This window comes from Xenopus tropicalis, chromosome 7 (assembly GCF_000004195.4).
Source record: "Xenopus tropicalis strain Nigerian chromosome 7, UCB_Xtro_10.0, whole genome shotgun sequence".
Lineage (NCBI taxonomy): Eukaryota > Metazoa > Chordata > Amphibia > Anura > Pipidae > Xenopus > Xenopus tropicalis.
The window spans coordinates 102,203,015-102,220,414 of record NC_030683.2 but is presented as its reverse complement, the minus strand read 5'-3'; the positions used below and the strand labels follow the sequence as shown (position 1 = coordinate 102,220,414).

At 39.0% G+C, this 17,400-nt stretch overlaps 1 protein-coding gene and 1 long non-coding RNA gene across 7 annotated transcripts in view; one reads left to right on the top strand and one right to left on the bottom strand.

Moving 5' to 3' along the window:
* Positions 1-2,419: 2,419 nt before the first annotated feature.
* On the bottom strand, positions 2,420-5,507 carry LOC116412115. The gene is made up of 2 exons (XR_004223562.1): positions 4,656-5,507; positions 2,420-3,017 (listed from the first exon to the last, which is right to left on the bottom strand). It is a non-coding gene; the product is annotated as an uncharacterized LOC116412115 (long non-coding RNA).
* A 22-nt stretch (positions 5,508-5,529) lies between these two features.
* Positions 5,530-17,400, top strand: part of prdm16 (PR domain 16) — a 400,466-nt gene continuing 388,595 nt past the window's right edge. For all 6 annotated transcript variants that reach the window (XM_031905689.1, XM_031905688.1, XM_031905687.1 and 3 more), the window contains exon 1: positions 5,530-6,009. In XM_031905689.1, coding sequence (XP_031761549.1) covers positions 5,973-6,009 — 37 coding nt within the window. In that variant the 5' untranslated portion in view covers positions 5,530-5,972. The remainder of the gene's footprint in view (positions 6,010-17,400) is intronic.

Below are 17,400 nucleotides of genomic sequence, written 5' to 3'. Positions count from 1 at the left end.
AGAATAAATCCTTTACTAAGGTCGGTGGAGGCTAAGAGGTAACGAAAGTTTTCTTGGGCAAACTCTTTACTTGGGATTATTTTGAAAAGCAGTTTAATATTCAACAGGAAAAAAAATGTTGCAAATTCGAATTCCAGATTCGGTTACACCTTTTAGCATGGTACATAAAAAACTGAAGCTTAAATACATAAGCGGTTGGGGCTTGGGATGTAGCTGCCTGGCCAGCAACCAACTGTGCGCTATTTAGAGTGTGAGCCAACTACATCTTCTGAATGATTCTATAGCAGGTCCCTCTTCTAAACGAAAATCAATAGACATAGGGAGCAACTAAAAGCAGCCCCAGCGATTCCGAATTCTCCATCCGTTATTTCTTTTCACCTGAAACAAAAAATGCCAACAATAGCTCCCAATACTCCCCTTGTCTCGCAAATCCCTTTAATTGAAATCATACATTTTGGCAGAGCTCCAAACAATTTTGTAATTGTTAACAAAAACTATTTGATTAATAAACACCGCGGGCTATGTGTATATTCTCTTCGTATTCTTTAAGTGCTTAATCCGTTTTCCACATCGTGTTAATAAAAAAGGCATTAACTTGCGCAAACTTGTTCTTGTTTAAATTTCATTTATAAAAAAAAAAAGGAAAAAACTCCAGCTTGTTAACATTCAAATATTTCTGTAAGAGGACAATTGTTGCACTCTGCACAGAAGCATTTCAAGCATAATATACACAACAATAAATAAATACAAAATTACACATAAAAATGTACAGTAATGAGGCTTTTGATTTCTATAAATAATATTTACATTTCGAGAGAGGGAATGTATTGATAATGTCTATCTGCCCGTGTATCTGTGCGTTTATCCATCCACAAATCTATAAATATACATGATTTATATATATATTTAACACACGTATATATTAATCTTTAAACAACATCATTATCACTTTTACGTTTATGCATTTTGGGGGAAACATTTCAAAACCAGAAGATTTTATTTTGAATGTGAAGTTGTGGATGGGTGCACCCCATATATACAGCATTTGCTTTGTGGTGTGTTGGTGTTACATATACATACTGTGGATCTTTCCCTTTCGCTTCTGGGGGAGGGGGGTATCAGTTATTTGAAGAAACACCTGGTGATGGTGGGGTTAATTCCCTATCACTCCTGCCTTATGGAAGCACACACACTCTGCACACACTCTCAGTACAGTACAGCTAATTTCCATGGCCCCATATTCTATACTTCTTTAGCCTCTTGGCCACTGGCAATGGGATTCCGATTAGGGCACGTTCACTGGTCTTTAAAAACCGAAGTTTGTATAATTTTCACCTAATGAACTGTTTCGTTAATGTCTCTATTCTGCTCTCCAGGGGATTAGATGAGGGTTGGGTCCAGCCATCCCTGGCTGACTTTCCATAGCTCTTGGCTGTATGCACAAACCCTTATTGGGATTAGTGGTCAGAGTTCTCATTTCCCACAGCTATAAAAGGTCCTGAACTCAATTAATGGCTAATAATTATACAACCGACTTGACTGCATAATTAGCATATGAGAGGGGATATGGAAAGGTGGGGAGAAAGAAAGTTTTAGATCATTTGCAAATCATTTATCTGGTATCAATAAACTCAATATCAAAAAGGGCAAAGGGATGCTCTGGCTATTCACCCACAAACGTGATGCCAATGAGCTGCTCACATTTCTAAAGATATGTCGGATTTCAGAACAATTCCACCCAGTCTATTTGTACTTGAGCTGGACAGAAATGGTGATACACAGGCTCAGTCCAGATATTGCTGCAGTTTGAGATATCGAGTTAATTATTAATGAGAGTGAAAAGGATCCTGTGATCACAAATAGCCTTATATTAATATTATATTTCAGCAAGACGCTTCCTGCCTGAACGAATAAAATAAGCTGAGGCTGGTCCCATAAGAAAGCTGAAGGGGTTAATTAATATTCACCACATCAATCATTAACCCGTCCCATACGAATATATGGTTTCTATGCGTAAATATTGAATAGAAATAGATTTTTCTTCAGAAGTGTCCAGTACAGAGAGAAAGAGACATAAAGAGATAGAAGGAGAGATAGAAAACCGGTAGATGTATTTATAGATAATTGATCGTGTACATTTATAAACGTATTTCTCATACCAATACATTTATATGAAACACAATTATATTTAATGTGTATGTGTGTGTGTGTGTGTATTTAAGCATATTTATTTTAATTACATACAAATAGTGAAATATTTAATGATATTGCCCCAAGCCTTAATTATATTCAAATAAACATATTCCATTACAACTTATTATTTAATATTGTCCTCCCCAGTATTCCCAGTTTAGCGCTGGGTGGATCTTACAAACACGTTTAAAAGACAAAAGGTGGCGAAAAAAAAAATGAAACGTGATTTGCATTTGATGACTTTGAATATTTTTAATAGAACTCAATTTACAGACAGAAAGCATTTAATTTTCAGCAAAGGATGTCGCTGTGTAATACAGTCACATATAATAGCTTTACTTAATGACCTGAGCTCTTTTATATATATATATATATATATATATATATATATATCACTACTGGGCACATGTAATGCAAAAAAATAATAAGATAAACAGGTACCTATAAGAAATGGATATATATATATATATATATATATATATATATATATATATATATATATATATATATATATATGAATGCTTTTCTCAGAACTTGCAGAAATAAACTCTTCTCTGCGTCCTAAAAAATGTGAATATCCCTGATAGAGCAAGTGGAAGGCCAGACTGTGTTTTCGTTTACAAACTGATGGTTTTGCAATCATTTATTATTTAATATCTGGGTATTTGAGGTTGGGATATTGAAGGGGCCTCAGCACTTACAGCTACTCTCCCCAAACACGAACTTCTTCACGACCTTCTGAAAAACCTCAAGAGGGTTGCGATCTCCTAACATCGCAAACAATCGCCGGCTGCGCCCCTCTGTACGCTTCCAGGCGCAGATCCCTATAAAGCAATGCAAACAGCGTTAGCACATGGAGCCTGATCTCCTGCATTCCTCTTCCTACGGGGAGGGTTACAGAACTCAATGGGAACAGAAGGAATTCCATCATCACCAGGACTGGTCCAACAGATTCTGTTTGTCCCCACACAGATCCTAAATGTAGTTATATTTAAAGTCTCCTGATATTGTATGCAGATACCATTAGTTTGCGCTTAGCGCACTGTTTCTAATAAAGCAGGACAGAAGGTGCTCTGACAAGGGAATCGCACTGTTTTCGCTATACAATTACCAAATGTGATTATAAAGATACTGTAGGAGTAACTCTCTTTGCAAATGCCCCATTTAAACCTCAATAACAAACTTCAGTGCAAATTCAGAGATAAATAGAGAAATGACCCCTTGGGATAGCCCTGGCTACCTGCCCTACAGCTTCCCTGTTGCCCCCTGCGGGGTTCAGCCTGAGACAGAGTGACAGCCCCAGCACATCCCTACAGCTGAACTGCACATAACTACATTAGTAGTATATAAGTACATATTTTCTCCTTGGAACTCAGTGGCATTCTGTAACTGGGCTTCATGGCAACGATACCTCTGACACCTCTCTCTCTCTCTCTCTCTCTCTCTCTCTCTCTCTCTATCGCTATCTCTCTCTATTTCTTGTACTCTTGGCTTGTCCTTTCCATTTTCCTTCCTTTCTGTCGTTTTTCTTTCTGCATCATTTTCTCTCCGTTTATTACACCTTTTAACTCTACAAAACAATACAACCATTCGCTCCCCCAATTGCATTGATTTAAAAACCCTACAATAATAAATGTATCAAGCTCTCCCTGCCCACACATACAGGGTCCATATTCATTGCTGCCTGTTTAACTATTACATCCCCTGGGAGAGAGGATACAAATTCGAAATTCATTATTAATTTATATGGGTGTTACTGAGGGCTTAAAGGTTACAATAACTACTACCTACAGCAGCCTCTGAACTACATGGCAGCCCCATCGCTTTTTATTCGCAGCGAATCAATTTCTCTCGCCTTCATAAACTTTGGGTAAAAGAGAATGCATTAGGCCACTATAAACATGGCTGTGGGCATTTTTTTTGTGCCTACAAAATATTTTGTTTACAAAATAGGATAGAGTCTAAGGCCATTTAATTCTATATAATAATAAAATATATCTTTTTAATTTTTTTCCTGCCCAGCGCCAGAAGGTTTGACATAGGAACAATTCCTTTTCATTTTTTTTTACATGTTTGGATACAGGTAATATTTCAAAAAGTCAATTAGAAATATTTCTCATTGCCCATTACAAAATGAATTAAAATATAAATTGGCGAAAATACAAATATTTTATTTGCTTTTATTCCTGTTATTTGTATTTTTTTTTTTTAATTTAGAAATAGAATGAATACGTCAAATACCCACTAAATACTTAACACGGCTATATTGTATTTTGTACTATCATCTATCTATATCTATCTATGACTTTCATACACTAGGCCTTAAAATCCTGTAGAAATAATTATTGCAGTGCCATGCTAAAACCATTTAACAATAAATATTTAGCTATAGAATAAAGTTAGTAAAACCCTGACAGTTAAGGGCACCCCTCTCTCTCTATAGTGGGCCAATTAAAGGCTACCTTTAGACCTGTCGCCATGACTAGGTGACCTGGCCACTTGTATTGAAACACTTCTTTCTCCCAGAGAACCAGACTGCACATCAATCAACAAGCCATTCAAACGTCTCTTATTTCTTTAAAGGCATCAGAAGCAGTTCCCTAACTCAACTTCTCTTTCCTGTAATCAATGAGAAGTGGATATCAGTTTTGTGGTCAGATAAAAAAAGGTGCATATTGTAATATTTATTAGTGATTAGCTTGGAAATACCAGGCATCTAAAAATTAAAAATAAATCTGTGACTTACCCAGATCTGCAAGCCAAAGACCTTTAAACACTCAATATGTCATTATTCAGCCTGGGGAGCAGCCATTCTCCTACATTTTCATACAGAGGAGGGGGACAGATTGCAAGCAGACTGGGTCAAAGGAAAAGCAAAGGATCAATAAAAACGCACTTGGAAAAGATGAAGACGAGAGGTTTTATGGGCTGGTGCAAGTACCTACTGTAGGCAGTGGCAGTGCTGATAAAAATGCATGTTGGTCTGTTCGCTGTGACTTGTTTTCATGGTTCCAGTTAAGGTGACAGCGAGCAGAACTGACTGATAGACTGTAATAAGATGCCACCATTTCATTCAACATTGGACACAGTCAAAATATTAGCACCAGACCCAAAACAGGCGAGAAAACGTCATACTGTAGCAAAAATTTCTACATCTGTTTGGCAGTGAATGGGTTAAAATGAATTTGCTGTACGGGATCATGGCATGAGAGTACAGAGAGCGAAGATGATGAGGGTGATGAAGGAATAATTAGAATACATAGGGGAACGCTGTAAACAAATGATAAAATGTAATATCTATCTGTGATATAAAGATATAGATGTATATATAGATGTATAGGTAGGCATGGCAAGCAGTCGGCATTTTGTAAGCAGAATCGATAGATCGATATTCAGAGAGTCCCACCCATAACCAATCAGAGAAATCAATAATCACCTTTTATTCTATACCTGGTTCCTGCTGCAGGGCCACTGTGCTCTGGGTTAGAATGAGAGAGGTCTGATTTTTCTTAAAGGGGCAGTGCAGGGAAATGCAGAGATGGAGCTGAGGAGAAAAAAGAGGAGGGGGGGAAGATAAGTGATCTGAAGAAGAGGATAGGACAAAAAAAACTGATGATGATGAATACATTGGAAAGTTTCTTGGCCCTGGTGAGGGTGTCAGATTGAATGCTCTGTGCGCATGTGCGAAGGTGTCCGAACTGACAATGCTTAGGAGATGAAGATAGTGTGTAGCTTGCTTCTGGGCTCAAGGAGGAGAGAGGAATCCACAAGCCGACAAGATGAGATCCAAGGCGAGGGCGAGAAAACTGGCGAAAAGTAGGTCCTTTTCTTTCTTCACCTATGCGCAAAGTTGCCTTCAGGATCCCCCAAGATGTGCGCAGCCGGCGGCCGATCGCTAAGAGATAAGCACTTGCAGGAAAGCAGCACCTTTTCCCCCTTCCTTTTCTGCTTTCTAAAGAGATGATTTGCCTGATGTCCAGCCTCCTTCCCTGTTAGCTCTGAGCTCTCAGCATTGTGTAGCCCTGAGTCCCAGCCCTGCTGCCTGCTGCCCTCTCCTCCTAACGCAGCAGCTTGTTGCTTCTCCTCTCAACAAAAGCTGAGACCCACAAAAATGGCAAATAAATGTAAAAACGAAAGTTAACTAAAAGTTGACGAAAGGGATAGCAACTTTTTTTTTATTGAGCCGTTCCAAGTCTTGTGAAATTATATTCCTGGCGTTCAAAATAGTGGGCGCTAGAGGACTGCCCACGACATAAGGAGAGCAGCCCCACATAGACTTAATGCAGAGAGTCAGGCAGAGCTGAACTGAATAGGAACCGGCCAGGGAGCTGCTCCCAGCGCTGTATGGATCCGTTTGCTTTGCTTTTTGTGCTCCCCTAAAACCCGCCACCTGGGGGATATGTGTGGGGGGCTGGGGGGCCGCCAGGCGCAGGGACATTCCTTCACTAACTGCTGTGCCTCAGAGGTTTGCTTTTTGTCTCCATTTCCTACAAGATGTTTGCGCCTGAAGTTTTGGATGACGATATTGTGACAAATGAGGGTGCTGGCAGGCACTGGGTGCCGGTATTGGGCTGAGGCTCCTGCTTGCTGGGGGAGTTGGGATTAGGGGCAGCGCTATTCCCGTGTCGGGCAGCGCTTTACTTTCTGTTTCATTGGGGCAAAAGAACTGCAGCCTGAAAGTGTGTCGTGAGTTTGTGCAGTTGGTGTTGCGCTTGTTGCACTTCTCTGCTGTGTAATGGGGGGCTGAGGGAAGCCCACCTGTCTGTGCTCAGCTAACATTTCTAGTATGCCATTGGAGGGGCTATTTACATTCCTTGGGGTCATGGCATGGTGGTAATTGCACTCACACACACACACACACACACACACACATACACACACACACATATCTTTCTCACACACCCCTGTCTCTCTATCTCTCTGACACACTACACACATACACACTACACATACACACACACACATATCTTTCTCACACACCCCTGTCTCTCTATCTCTCTGACACACTACACACATACACACTACACATACACACACACAAATATCTTTCTCACACACCCCTGTCTCTCTATCTCTCAGACACACTACACATATACACACACATACACACTACACACATGCACACTACACATATTTCACACTACACATATACACACACACAAATATCTTTCTCACACACCCCTGTCTATCTCTCTGACACACTACACACATACACACTACACATACACACCCCTCTATCTCTCTCTCCTGTTTCTTTCTCACAAACACACACCTCTGCCTCTCAAACAGATACACACCTTTGTCTGCACACACACAAACCCCTCTCACACTCACAAACATACACTGATATAGACATTTTTCTTTCTCACACACACACCTGCACAATCCTCACTGACACCCTGCAAGGAGTCACACACACTGTGAATGAACAATAACAAAGCGATCTTATTTATTGAGCAGTTTGCCATTAGTATTACACATACTCACTGGAATTTGGAATTTGTCGCAGGTACATAGACGTCGCAAGTTCCCAGTATTTTCACTTCCCTTGTGCTTAGCAGGCCCAAGCCAGGACTCCGCTCTATCGCTTGTTCTAGTGTGTTTGCCACAAATTTGTAAATATTTTTATTAAAGCCGGTGTGTTTATAAACAAACTGCTAGAAGGCTTACCAATGACAGGTCGCCTGTGGCCGCGACTATTTATATAGTATACTATTTATACTGAGACAAATCGCACCCCGACGTTATATATTGTAGTGCGTACATTCTACAATGAAAATGATCCTGTGCGATTGTGTAAACTGCACCGTACACAGCGACTTGGCTGCCGCAGGTCGTAGCTCTCAGACTACAGTGCTTGGGCCTAGAGTGGCATTTCCTAATTTCAATATATGACTGGATGTGAATATATTAAATACAATGATCTATAATACAGGCATGTACTATCAAGCAGGGACGAATAAATTGTATTCATTAGAAAGCTGAGCGCTGTACAGTAATACATAGATTTTTGTATTTATTAAAGGTCTGACACCTGAAAAAAGACCTGTCTGTGCAGTTCTATACATTCTATTTATTCAGCTTTATTTCAAGAGGGGGGCTCATGGATTTAGTGAGTGGGGGCCACAGCAGAGAGTGGGACAGCGGCCCCTGGAAGCCCCATTATAGGAGGCAAATGTTTATTCGGGAGGGAGCGCTGATTAAAATCAGGTGTTTCATTCAATGCGAGGCCAACGGTTTATGGGGTTTCGGAGAAGGATTTTAGGGATCACAGTTCAAAACAGTAGCCTACAGCCAAGGTTTCTGTATCCCTAGAGAGTTTATATGAAACCTTGCTGCATATATAGAAACCTGCTCATGAATCTATATGTGTGTAAATATATATATATATTTAATGTAAATACACAAACATACTGACATGTATGAGACTATCATCAGCACTCACAAAAAATATATTTTTATCTTTACAATTAAGATATAAATGTATATAGATGCCGGTGCTCTTTTTCCCTTACACCTTGCAAGCCCCAGTATGGCCATGTTTCCAGCCTGAGTTCTGTGAGAGTGGCCCCCAGATTAGTGAGCTCCCCCAGGTGCAACTGCTCAGCAGGTTCCATTGCTGCTTGTTGTTTCCTTGGTGTCAGAGACGCACAGACTGAGCAGCAGCGACTCGGCTGAATGGATAAAAGATCGCTGGCTCAGGCTCAGATGGAAAGTCATGCAGCGCTGTGTGCAACTCAGGGATTCACTAAATGCTGTAGGTCACCTACACAAATCACACGTTTGTCTTTAGCATAAACAAACCTTATTATCAAAACATCTACATATGAATATTTATATATATTAAATATATACGACTAGATACCTGACTTGCAAATGACAATGAGATATTAACTGAACAGACCTTCCTTCCTTTTAAAGTCCAGTATAACAAGTAATCATTTCAGACTTACAAAAAAAAAACAAATAAACAAAAAATATATGGAGAGTAAAAGAAATGAAATCTATATACACATTTGCTTTCCATTAGGGACATAACAAAATTACATATTGGAGTTACCGTGTCATGCAAAGGATACGCTCATATTACACTTAATGGCCAGCATATTCTCGCCATAACAAAATGTATGTATATATATATATCTATATATCTATATATATATAGATATATAGATATATAATATAATTATCAGCTGTCATGGTGGTTATAAAAACGCGTCCCTGTACCTTGTAAATAATATATATAATGAGTATATATAATGGTGTTATGTTGTATCAAGTTTGATGGTGACATGAATACATTTTTATATACATTGTAAATAGCTATTTTTTCTTTAGTCAGTTTTTAACCATATATTTATATATAGCTCTATATATACACATGTATATATATCAACAGACCTATCCAGTTTCAAATCTCTTGCATATATTGGTTTGATTAGCTTGCATGGAGGCTGTTTGCACTGCATATTTTGGTTAGGGATCTGCCTTTCCCCCCTTGTCCTTTGCTTTTGGCACATGCCCTGTCCCCTTTGTGTGTCCATCTGAGCCTATTTCCTTACTCTAATCTCGCCCTTCAATCTCTGTGCACTTTCATTACTCAAGTACAAGCAAGTTAATACACTCTCCTAGCCATGGGGTCACAGAGCAGGCAGATTACAAAAATATAGTGCTCCTTCTGTTTGTATTTATGTGCTTTGCACGTCCCATTTCTGTGTTTGGCTGATTGCAGAATAAAGGGACATCGCACTACAGCAATTTTTAAATATAATCTATTGAAAACAGATTTTTTTTATTACCCTTAACACACAACAATTAATTTCATTAACATAAATCCCTATTTATTCCAAAAGGAGCAGTGGAAATACAAGTCTGCAGTCAGCAACTAAGTGCAAATCTGGAGAATGGTTTTTAGGAGCAAAACAGAACATTTACACAATACAGAGAAAATATGCAGCCAACAAGGGATATTTTGGTGTTTAGAGTCGAGATGAATTGAAAGCTTTTCTACGTCTTTTTGTGCAGTCTGGAAGGAGATTTAGACTTGTCAGGGCTAAATACACATGTATGCATCCTCTATTGCAGCCTTAATATTTGACTGACAGGCGTTTGCGGCGCAGCGAGCAGTCGCAGCTTTATTAGATTTTATAAGAAAACAGTTGCCCGTTTTGAAAGAAAAGACCATTTTTTTTCGGTGTTGTTAACCCATAATTGGGGAGAACAGAATCCGAACAATAATAAAAGCCTCCTTGTTATCTCAACACAAGACTAATCATAAGGGAACAGAGTTTCAGCCCCAGCTATATAAATGGCATATGTGCTGTACATGCCAGTGCTTTGCAATTAGCATTTAACTGGTTTGTTGTTGGGCTTAATAAATGATTGCAGATTAATAATAATAAGAATTCCAGCCGGTAAACATATTTATTTTACCCCTGTAAACTCCCCAGTGGTACTGAATTCCTCAAAGGTGCAGAATGAATGTGCTTGTGCTTATGTTATAAATATAGGGAAAAAAATATGAACAAGGTGGCAAATCAATTGCAAAAGCAGCAGGGCAGCCAGATTTCCGTGTGTTCAGTACATTTGTGTGTGTATGTACAGTGTGTGGGTTATTTGCGCACCTCAGTGTGTGTGTGTAGGTGTAAGGCCGGGAGCCCAGCGCTAATCACATTATTTAGTCGGGATATGGCAATGGAAACTCAATTTCATTTTTAGCGCTAAATGTACCAAAAGTCTTTCCTATGTTACGCTGCAATATGTACCCTTATTCTATATCTGTATTGTAGGTTAAACTAAAATATGCTGAGGGATTCACACTTTCTTTAAAATATTCTAATTTGGCATCTATTAAACCCCTAATATTTGCCCTCATTCCAGCATCTCCAATCAGTGTTATTAAGCTTCTTTATATTCACTGAAGCAATTAAGGCTACAAAGTGTTGCTGTACAAGTAATCAACAAGATGTGTAATTAGACTCAAAGAGGAAAAACAAAAATAGCAGATCCCATCTATTTTTTTTGGTGGCAGTTTGTTTTGAATTTTAAAGCCATTTTGGCTAAGGAAAATTGTATTTGAACAGTGTTGCTAATATAATAATACATTGAAACAAATCTGTGTTGCCTACAACAGAATCTGTAGCCTGTGACTGGTTAAAAAAAAGCCTAGAAATGTGTTTATTTTCCAGGTTATTAGCCATTTCTTAACTAATACCTTAACCTGGCAGAATTTAAATGACCAGGTATTGTTTGAACAAAAATAATTTTATATAAAAAAAACAGACTTCTTGCAGGTTAAGGTGCTCAAGAGGTTAAAATAATTGTCTAGGATTCATTTGCAGCTTTTTATTTTTTCCCATACTTACTGTTTAAGTTGAGCCAACTAGTAGTGAAAGAGTTAAAGGAAGACATTGCAGTTAAAGAGGGACACTGTATGAAGTCTAATAGTGACACCCCTGCATTTTATTAACATTTACTGCTGGTTTGAGCAGTTCCCCCAAAACATAAGAAAGGGGGGTGATCATTATCATTAATCCAGTATAGGTGATTGATTGCACTTGGAACATTATAACAGGGTGATAAGCATAAGATTCATTTATGTATCTCTAATGTTGCTATGAGCTAAGGGTGGGTTTAAGACATGTTGGATGCCAATGGGGTGCTTGTACGGCAAAGACACCCCTTTAAAGGGAACGATGCAGCCCCATTACACTACTCAGTGCTACATTGCCTCCATGCACAGCCACACTATGGGAATCTGTATAAAGCAGCACCTTTAGCAATAAACATCCCAAATGCACCATATTTCATTCTGCTGCACTTTCACCTTTCCTGAAATACATTCGGCCCCAAGCCCACATGTGACCATACCCCAAGGCTCGAGGGAAACACCGAGTTTAACCATGGACAAGATGTGATGTAACAGATTGAATTTCACAACACAGGAGCAGTGTAATTCTAAGCTGTCGTTCACTGTAATATTATACCAAGGATGCAACTACTATAAGGCTGGTGATGAAGGAATTCAGAGTTCTCACTCCGCACAGGGCCTTGCTGTATACCCGCTCTGGAATACCAGAGTTTTGTGTATACAAACATTCATAATTTGTTTGGTCAAACACTTTCAGCACCGAGAGGTTTGATTTATTTTAAAAATGCAAGCAGGGAATTGTGAATTTGTTTTTTAAAGGTGACTGCCATAAACCTTATTTATATTGGGAGAACAAGACTTTCCCCCTTTTGCTTTTCACCAGTCTATGTAGAAAGAACAAAAAAAAAAAAAATATCTGCCAAATGGGCTACATTTTAGTGCAGTTCAGCAAAGGAAAATATTAGCCAACTCATCATTCAGTGTCTTGTGTATACCATAGAGCGTATGTTTACTGTCAGCCCATTGTTCCTTGCCATGAACCCCTGTTCTGTATCAGTTTACAGAAGTCTTTATCATTGCTCTCAATAAGAAGCATATGGAGGGGATTGGGGATTGGCTTGTGTGCTGGAGTTCTTTGGGCAGCCAGCAGTAATTACTGGCCGAAGCAATATATTTGTATATCTTTTATTTTATATCTAGCCCCACAATGGTTGCAGCTACTCTCTTATTTATTGTCTTAAAGTAAAAATACACTTTTTGTGGAATTCCATGTTTCTACGTTTTGTTACATTAATAGTAATTCCATGCCCTGGAAGAACTTAGGATATCTGTAAAATATATATAACTTTAGGATCTGGGGTGGCAAAGTTACCCAGAATGGCCCAGACTGATTAAGCTAGTTCTGGGCTGGATTTTGCCATGCAAACCTAGTACAGTTCCTGGAGGTGTAGCACAAGGGGAGACCCTGGAATTGGACAGTTAAGGTCACAATTTTCTCCCATAGGCTATGCAGAACTTACACCACATTCTGACTGCTTGATCGTCTGCGCTGGCCTAGACACAATAGTTGTGGCCCAAACTATTGGATCAATGCTGTTGATATCCATATCAATCACTTAAAATTGATCCATTTGGCATACAGCCTAATCGGTTGGATAACAAGCAAACTGGCCAGTTAATTGGCACCTTAAGCCTACTGAAGGATCTCTTTATGCTTTGAAGTCAAGTGCTCCCATAAAATATAGGCATTTTACAGATGTTTACAGATGTACCTTGTTGTATGGTCCTCTATTGTTGAATCACCACCCCAACCAGAGCCTTTGGCTCTCAGGGGCCACAGTTTGGGCATCCCGGCTTTATGAAGCTACCATGTTATACGTGTATAAGAAACTTTTATTAAATACAGTGTTAAAGTTTCAGTTTAAGGGGGATTTAGCATTAAGACCAAAAGCCCAAATGCAGTTTTAGCCATGTTCTCATTTGTTTTGGTAAAATTATTTCAGTTATTCAAGTTATTTATTTATTTAAGATTGGTTCTTGAAGTCAGGGACAATGTCACTTTGTATTATGCTTCAGTTTGCTTTATGCAAACATATGCAACTCCCACAGATTATCAGAGCCAGACTGGCAGTTCTGCTTCCCCAGAGATTGCTTTGCAGGCTGCACACTCAGGGCTTTGAGACCTGATTCTTTTGTGGCTAAGGGCCACTGCCTAAGGCCTAAGGGCCACCGGCGGAATTCAGATTTTTGTGTTTACAATGCAGTGTTTAGTCTTATATGTCATCATGTGACACAAGCCTTTAAGGCAACTCAGTTCAAGTGAATATTAGGAGGCTAAGAGAATTAGAACAAGGACTATTCCCCATTGTGGCTGCTAGTTTATTAGTTATCAACCATGCTTGTATATATTATAGGTATTTTGCTGTATATTCTGTGTTACATCCTCCTTATTTTTTTGTCTCTTCTGTGTGTTATTTAGCTACAACTGGAACATAAACTGTTTCTTTTTAGCAAGGCAAAGGTTGAGATCTGCACAGCAAAGGATGGTCCTAGTGATGCAGATACTAGAATAAGTAAGATATAATATATAAGAAATACTGCTCCTATTGTCAGAGGTGGAACATCACAGCAGTATATTAGCTGGTAGAGGGCAACAGTCAATGAGGGCAGAGAAGGGGCAATAATCAATAGGCAAGGGCAGTGGGAGGGGCAATGAGCAAAAAAGAGAAATTCCATATCAGGGAAGGTGATGGGAAAGATGCAACAAAACAGAAGGGAAAAATAGAAACTCGTATTTGATATACATTTTTTATTATTGATATACATACATACCATGTATCCATATACATTTTTCAGGAGTTCCCTGTTGAATAGGCTGGCAGAGAAGGCTTAGAATTCTGAGTAAATGTTTGATCATATTTCACAGGCTTATATACTTATATAGATTCTTCTTTCTATTTTAGTATTTTAATCGTTGCCAGCTATTACATTACCTTGTTATTAATAGCATCAGTAATTACATTAGTACCACTGTACCTACAAAAACAGGAATTCGTATTAAGCAAACTGTTGCTGCTTTTATAGGTCCTCAATGGCCGCCCACTTAAAATGGTTTAATTTCTATCAAAGGAATGTTTTGCCTGCAATTAACCCATCTCGCTGTCAGCAATTTATTTTCATAAATATACATATCACCTGTCAGTAAGTTCAATTTCTCATCCCCTGAGGATAGATACAAATCGGGCCCTTAATTTCATTGACTGCAAATTGCTCTGCTAGAAGGAAAAAAAAAAAATAATAAAAGAAACGCACACAATTTGGTTTTAACCAGTTTATGCAGTGTTGCTCGAAACAGGTCATTTCGATATTAAGTGTCGCAGGGGTAATTCCAAATTCCAATGCCAGAGCCTACAGCGGTTCTCTGCCTAAGTCGCCAATTATCATTAATGATTTTTAAACAAGGTAAATACTATGGGGGTAACTAAGCATTAGCGAGAAGTCGAAACAAAGATGGGGGGAAATGTCTGGCTCGCCTACGTTCCCATTAAAGAAAAGTTCCCATGTTTAAAGCATCCTTCATTAAACGTTTAAACGCTAAATACAATGAATCACATGTAACCGTAGACTTTTCTTGAAAAAAATGTCGAGATCGGTAAAATATTAACTGCGCCACTTTATATTATACCAGTGTGTGTGTGTGAGCCTCCGGGCAGACTCCCAGAAATGCACGTGCAGTACACAGTCCCCAGATCACACCGGCCATGTGTTCTCTCTCTTTCTTTCTCCGCTTCTGGTAGCTTGCATACTTTTGAGGGCCTTATTTAAAATTTTTAAAAGGCTAGGTCACATAAACACATAGGTTTGAAAGTCAAATTAATCACCTTGTTTTTGAGGCAGTGATGTACATACTGCCAGTCTTGTTCTCTGGAAGTAATCGCAGCTGTCTCTGCTGCTATAAATGTGCTAACCCCTTGTTGGGATTCTGTTGGCTGTTTGTCAGGTTTCTAAACTGCTCAGGTTTTTTTTTTTATGCAACTTTTACTCGCAGACTCCAGCTCTGCTTTCTCCATGCATGTAAAGTCTTTATGTTTCATTATACACAGGGAAAGATCCCATTACTGTAGGTAAAAAGTAACAGTTCCACCAAATATAGGGAATGTATGGCAAGGAAGCTGGCTGGGGGGAAAGCAGATTGCAGCACAATGCCACACGAATAGTTTCACTTACCCCCCAAAAAATCCTAACATTCCCTAATAATCTGCATAAACAAGGACTCCAGAACACTTACTTATATGTGTGCTCCAGGCAATGTGCAAATATGTTAACCTGTTCTTTCACCCCTGCAGTTTTCACTTCTGTAATGTAAAGGCTAAATAGTAGGGTGACCAGATCACATCTAATAAATGCATGATGCAGGGTACAATGATTGCATCTAAATTAAATGGGTTGTTCACCTTTAAATTCATTTGTAGTGTGATGTAGACATTAATATTCTAAGATCATTTGCAACTGGTCTTCATTTTCTAAGGTTTTTCAGTTATTTTACTTTTTGTTCAGCTTAGTTTGTAAGCTCTATGGAGCAGAAACCTCCTTCCTACTGTATCTCATACCACATGGCACTTAATCTCTGTGTATTTATACTTATTGATTGTATTTATTATATACTTGTCCTCCCTGTGTGTTATCTTGGATATTGTATGACTGTACTATGCTGCGTATCCGGGTAGTGCTTTATAAATAAAGTTATACATCCATACATGCATTAGCAGCTCTCCAGTTTGGTATTTCAGCAGCTATCTGGTTGCTAGGGTCTTATTTATACCCTTGAAACCAGGCAGTGGTTTAAACGAGAGACTGGAAGTTATAAAAAGTAACCATAACATTAACACTAAAGCCTCACAGAGCAATAGTTTTCGGCTGCTGGGGTCAGTGAAGCTGGAAAGAGTCAGAACAAGAAGGCAAATAATTTAAAACATTTTTTAAAAAAAATAATGAAAACCAAAAGTTGGTAAGAATTGGCCAATCTATAATATAGTGAACCACCCCTTTAAACTGCAATCAATGTAGCCCTTCCAGTTGGATTTTCTAGATGTGTCCTTGAATTTTCAAGTGATCTGGTCACTCTACATGAAGTGCTACAAAAAACTACAGATCCATGGCTGCAAGTGCAGACCATAAAACAAACAGAGCTGCTGGAAATGATGTAAGCTTCATATGTTTCTCTGAATTCTGTTTTGGGGTTCCCCTACCATATTGTATTTAGTTTGAATTTTTGATTACGTTAATCACAAAGCACAGTTTGATTTCTTTGACCTAGGATGCCCTTGTTGTGATAGTATCTATCCTGTATTCCTCACTGATTGCCAGTTGTACCTGTAAATATATGTTCTGCTCCCACACTGCTGTACCGAGGTCCGGACTGGGCCCTGGAATTTCAAGCACTCAGAGGTCCAAACAGCCCCACCAGCCCACTAACTATCGACTGTCTATGGCATCTTACAGCAGCCCCTCTGGGATTAGCCAGAACCCACAGATTGCCAGTCTGGGGCTGGTGTCTGCCAGGTGATCCACAAAGTACACGCAGAAAGTGTCTATATATAGGGAAAAGGTAAACTGAATGGGATCATATAGGACATAACAAGGCTTTGTGTTGACAAATAGAGGCCGACATATCCAAACGACAGGTGCTAATCTTTTCAGTCACCTTGAATGGTTTATTTTCTGCAGTTTATCAATAGCAACAGCCCAAGTACATTTCTATTAGTTCTCCCCTGCTCCCAATGCTGTGAGATGAAGCTAATATCCTGACCAAATCTAGCAAGTATCTTATAGAACTG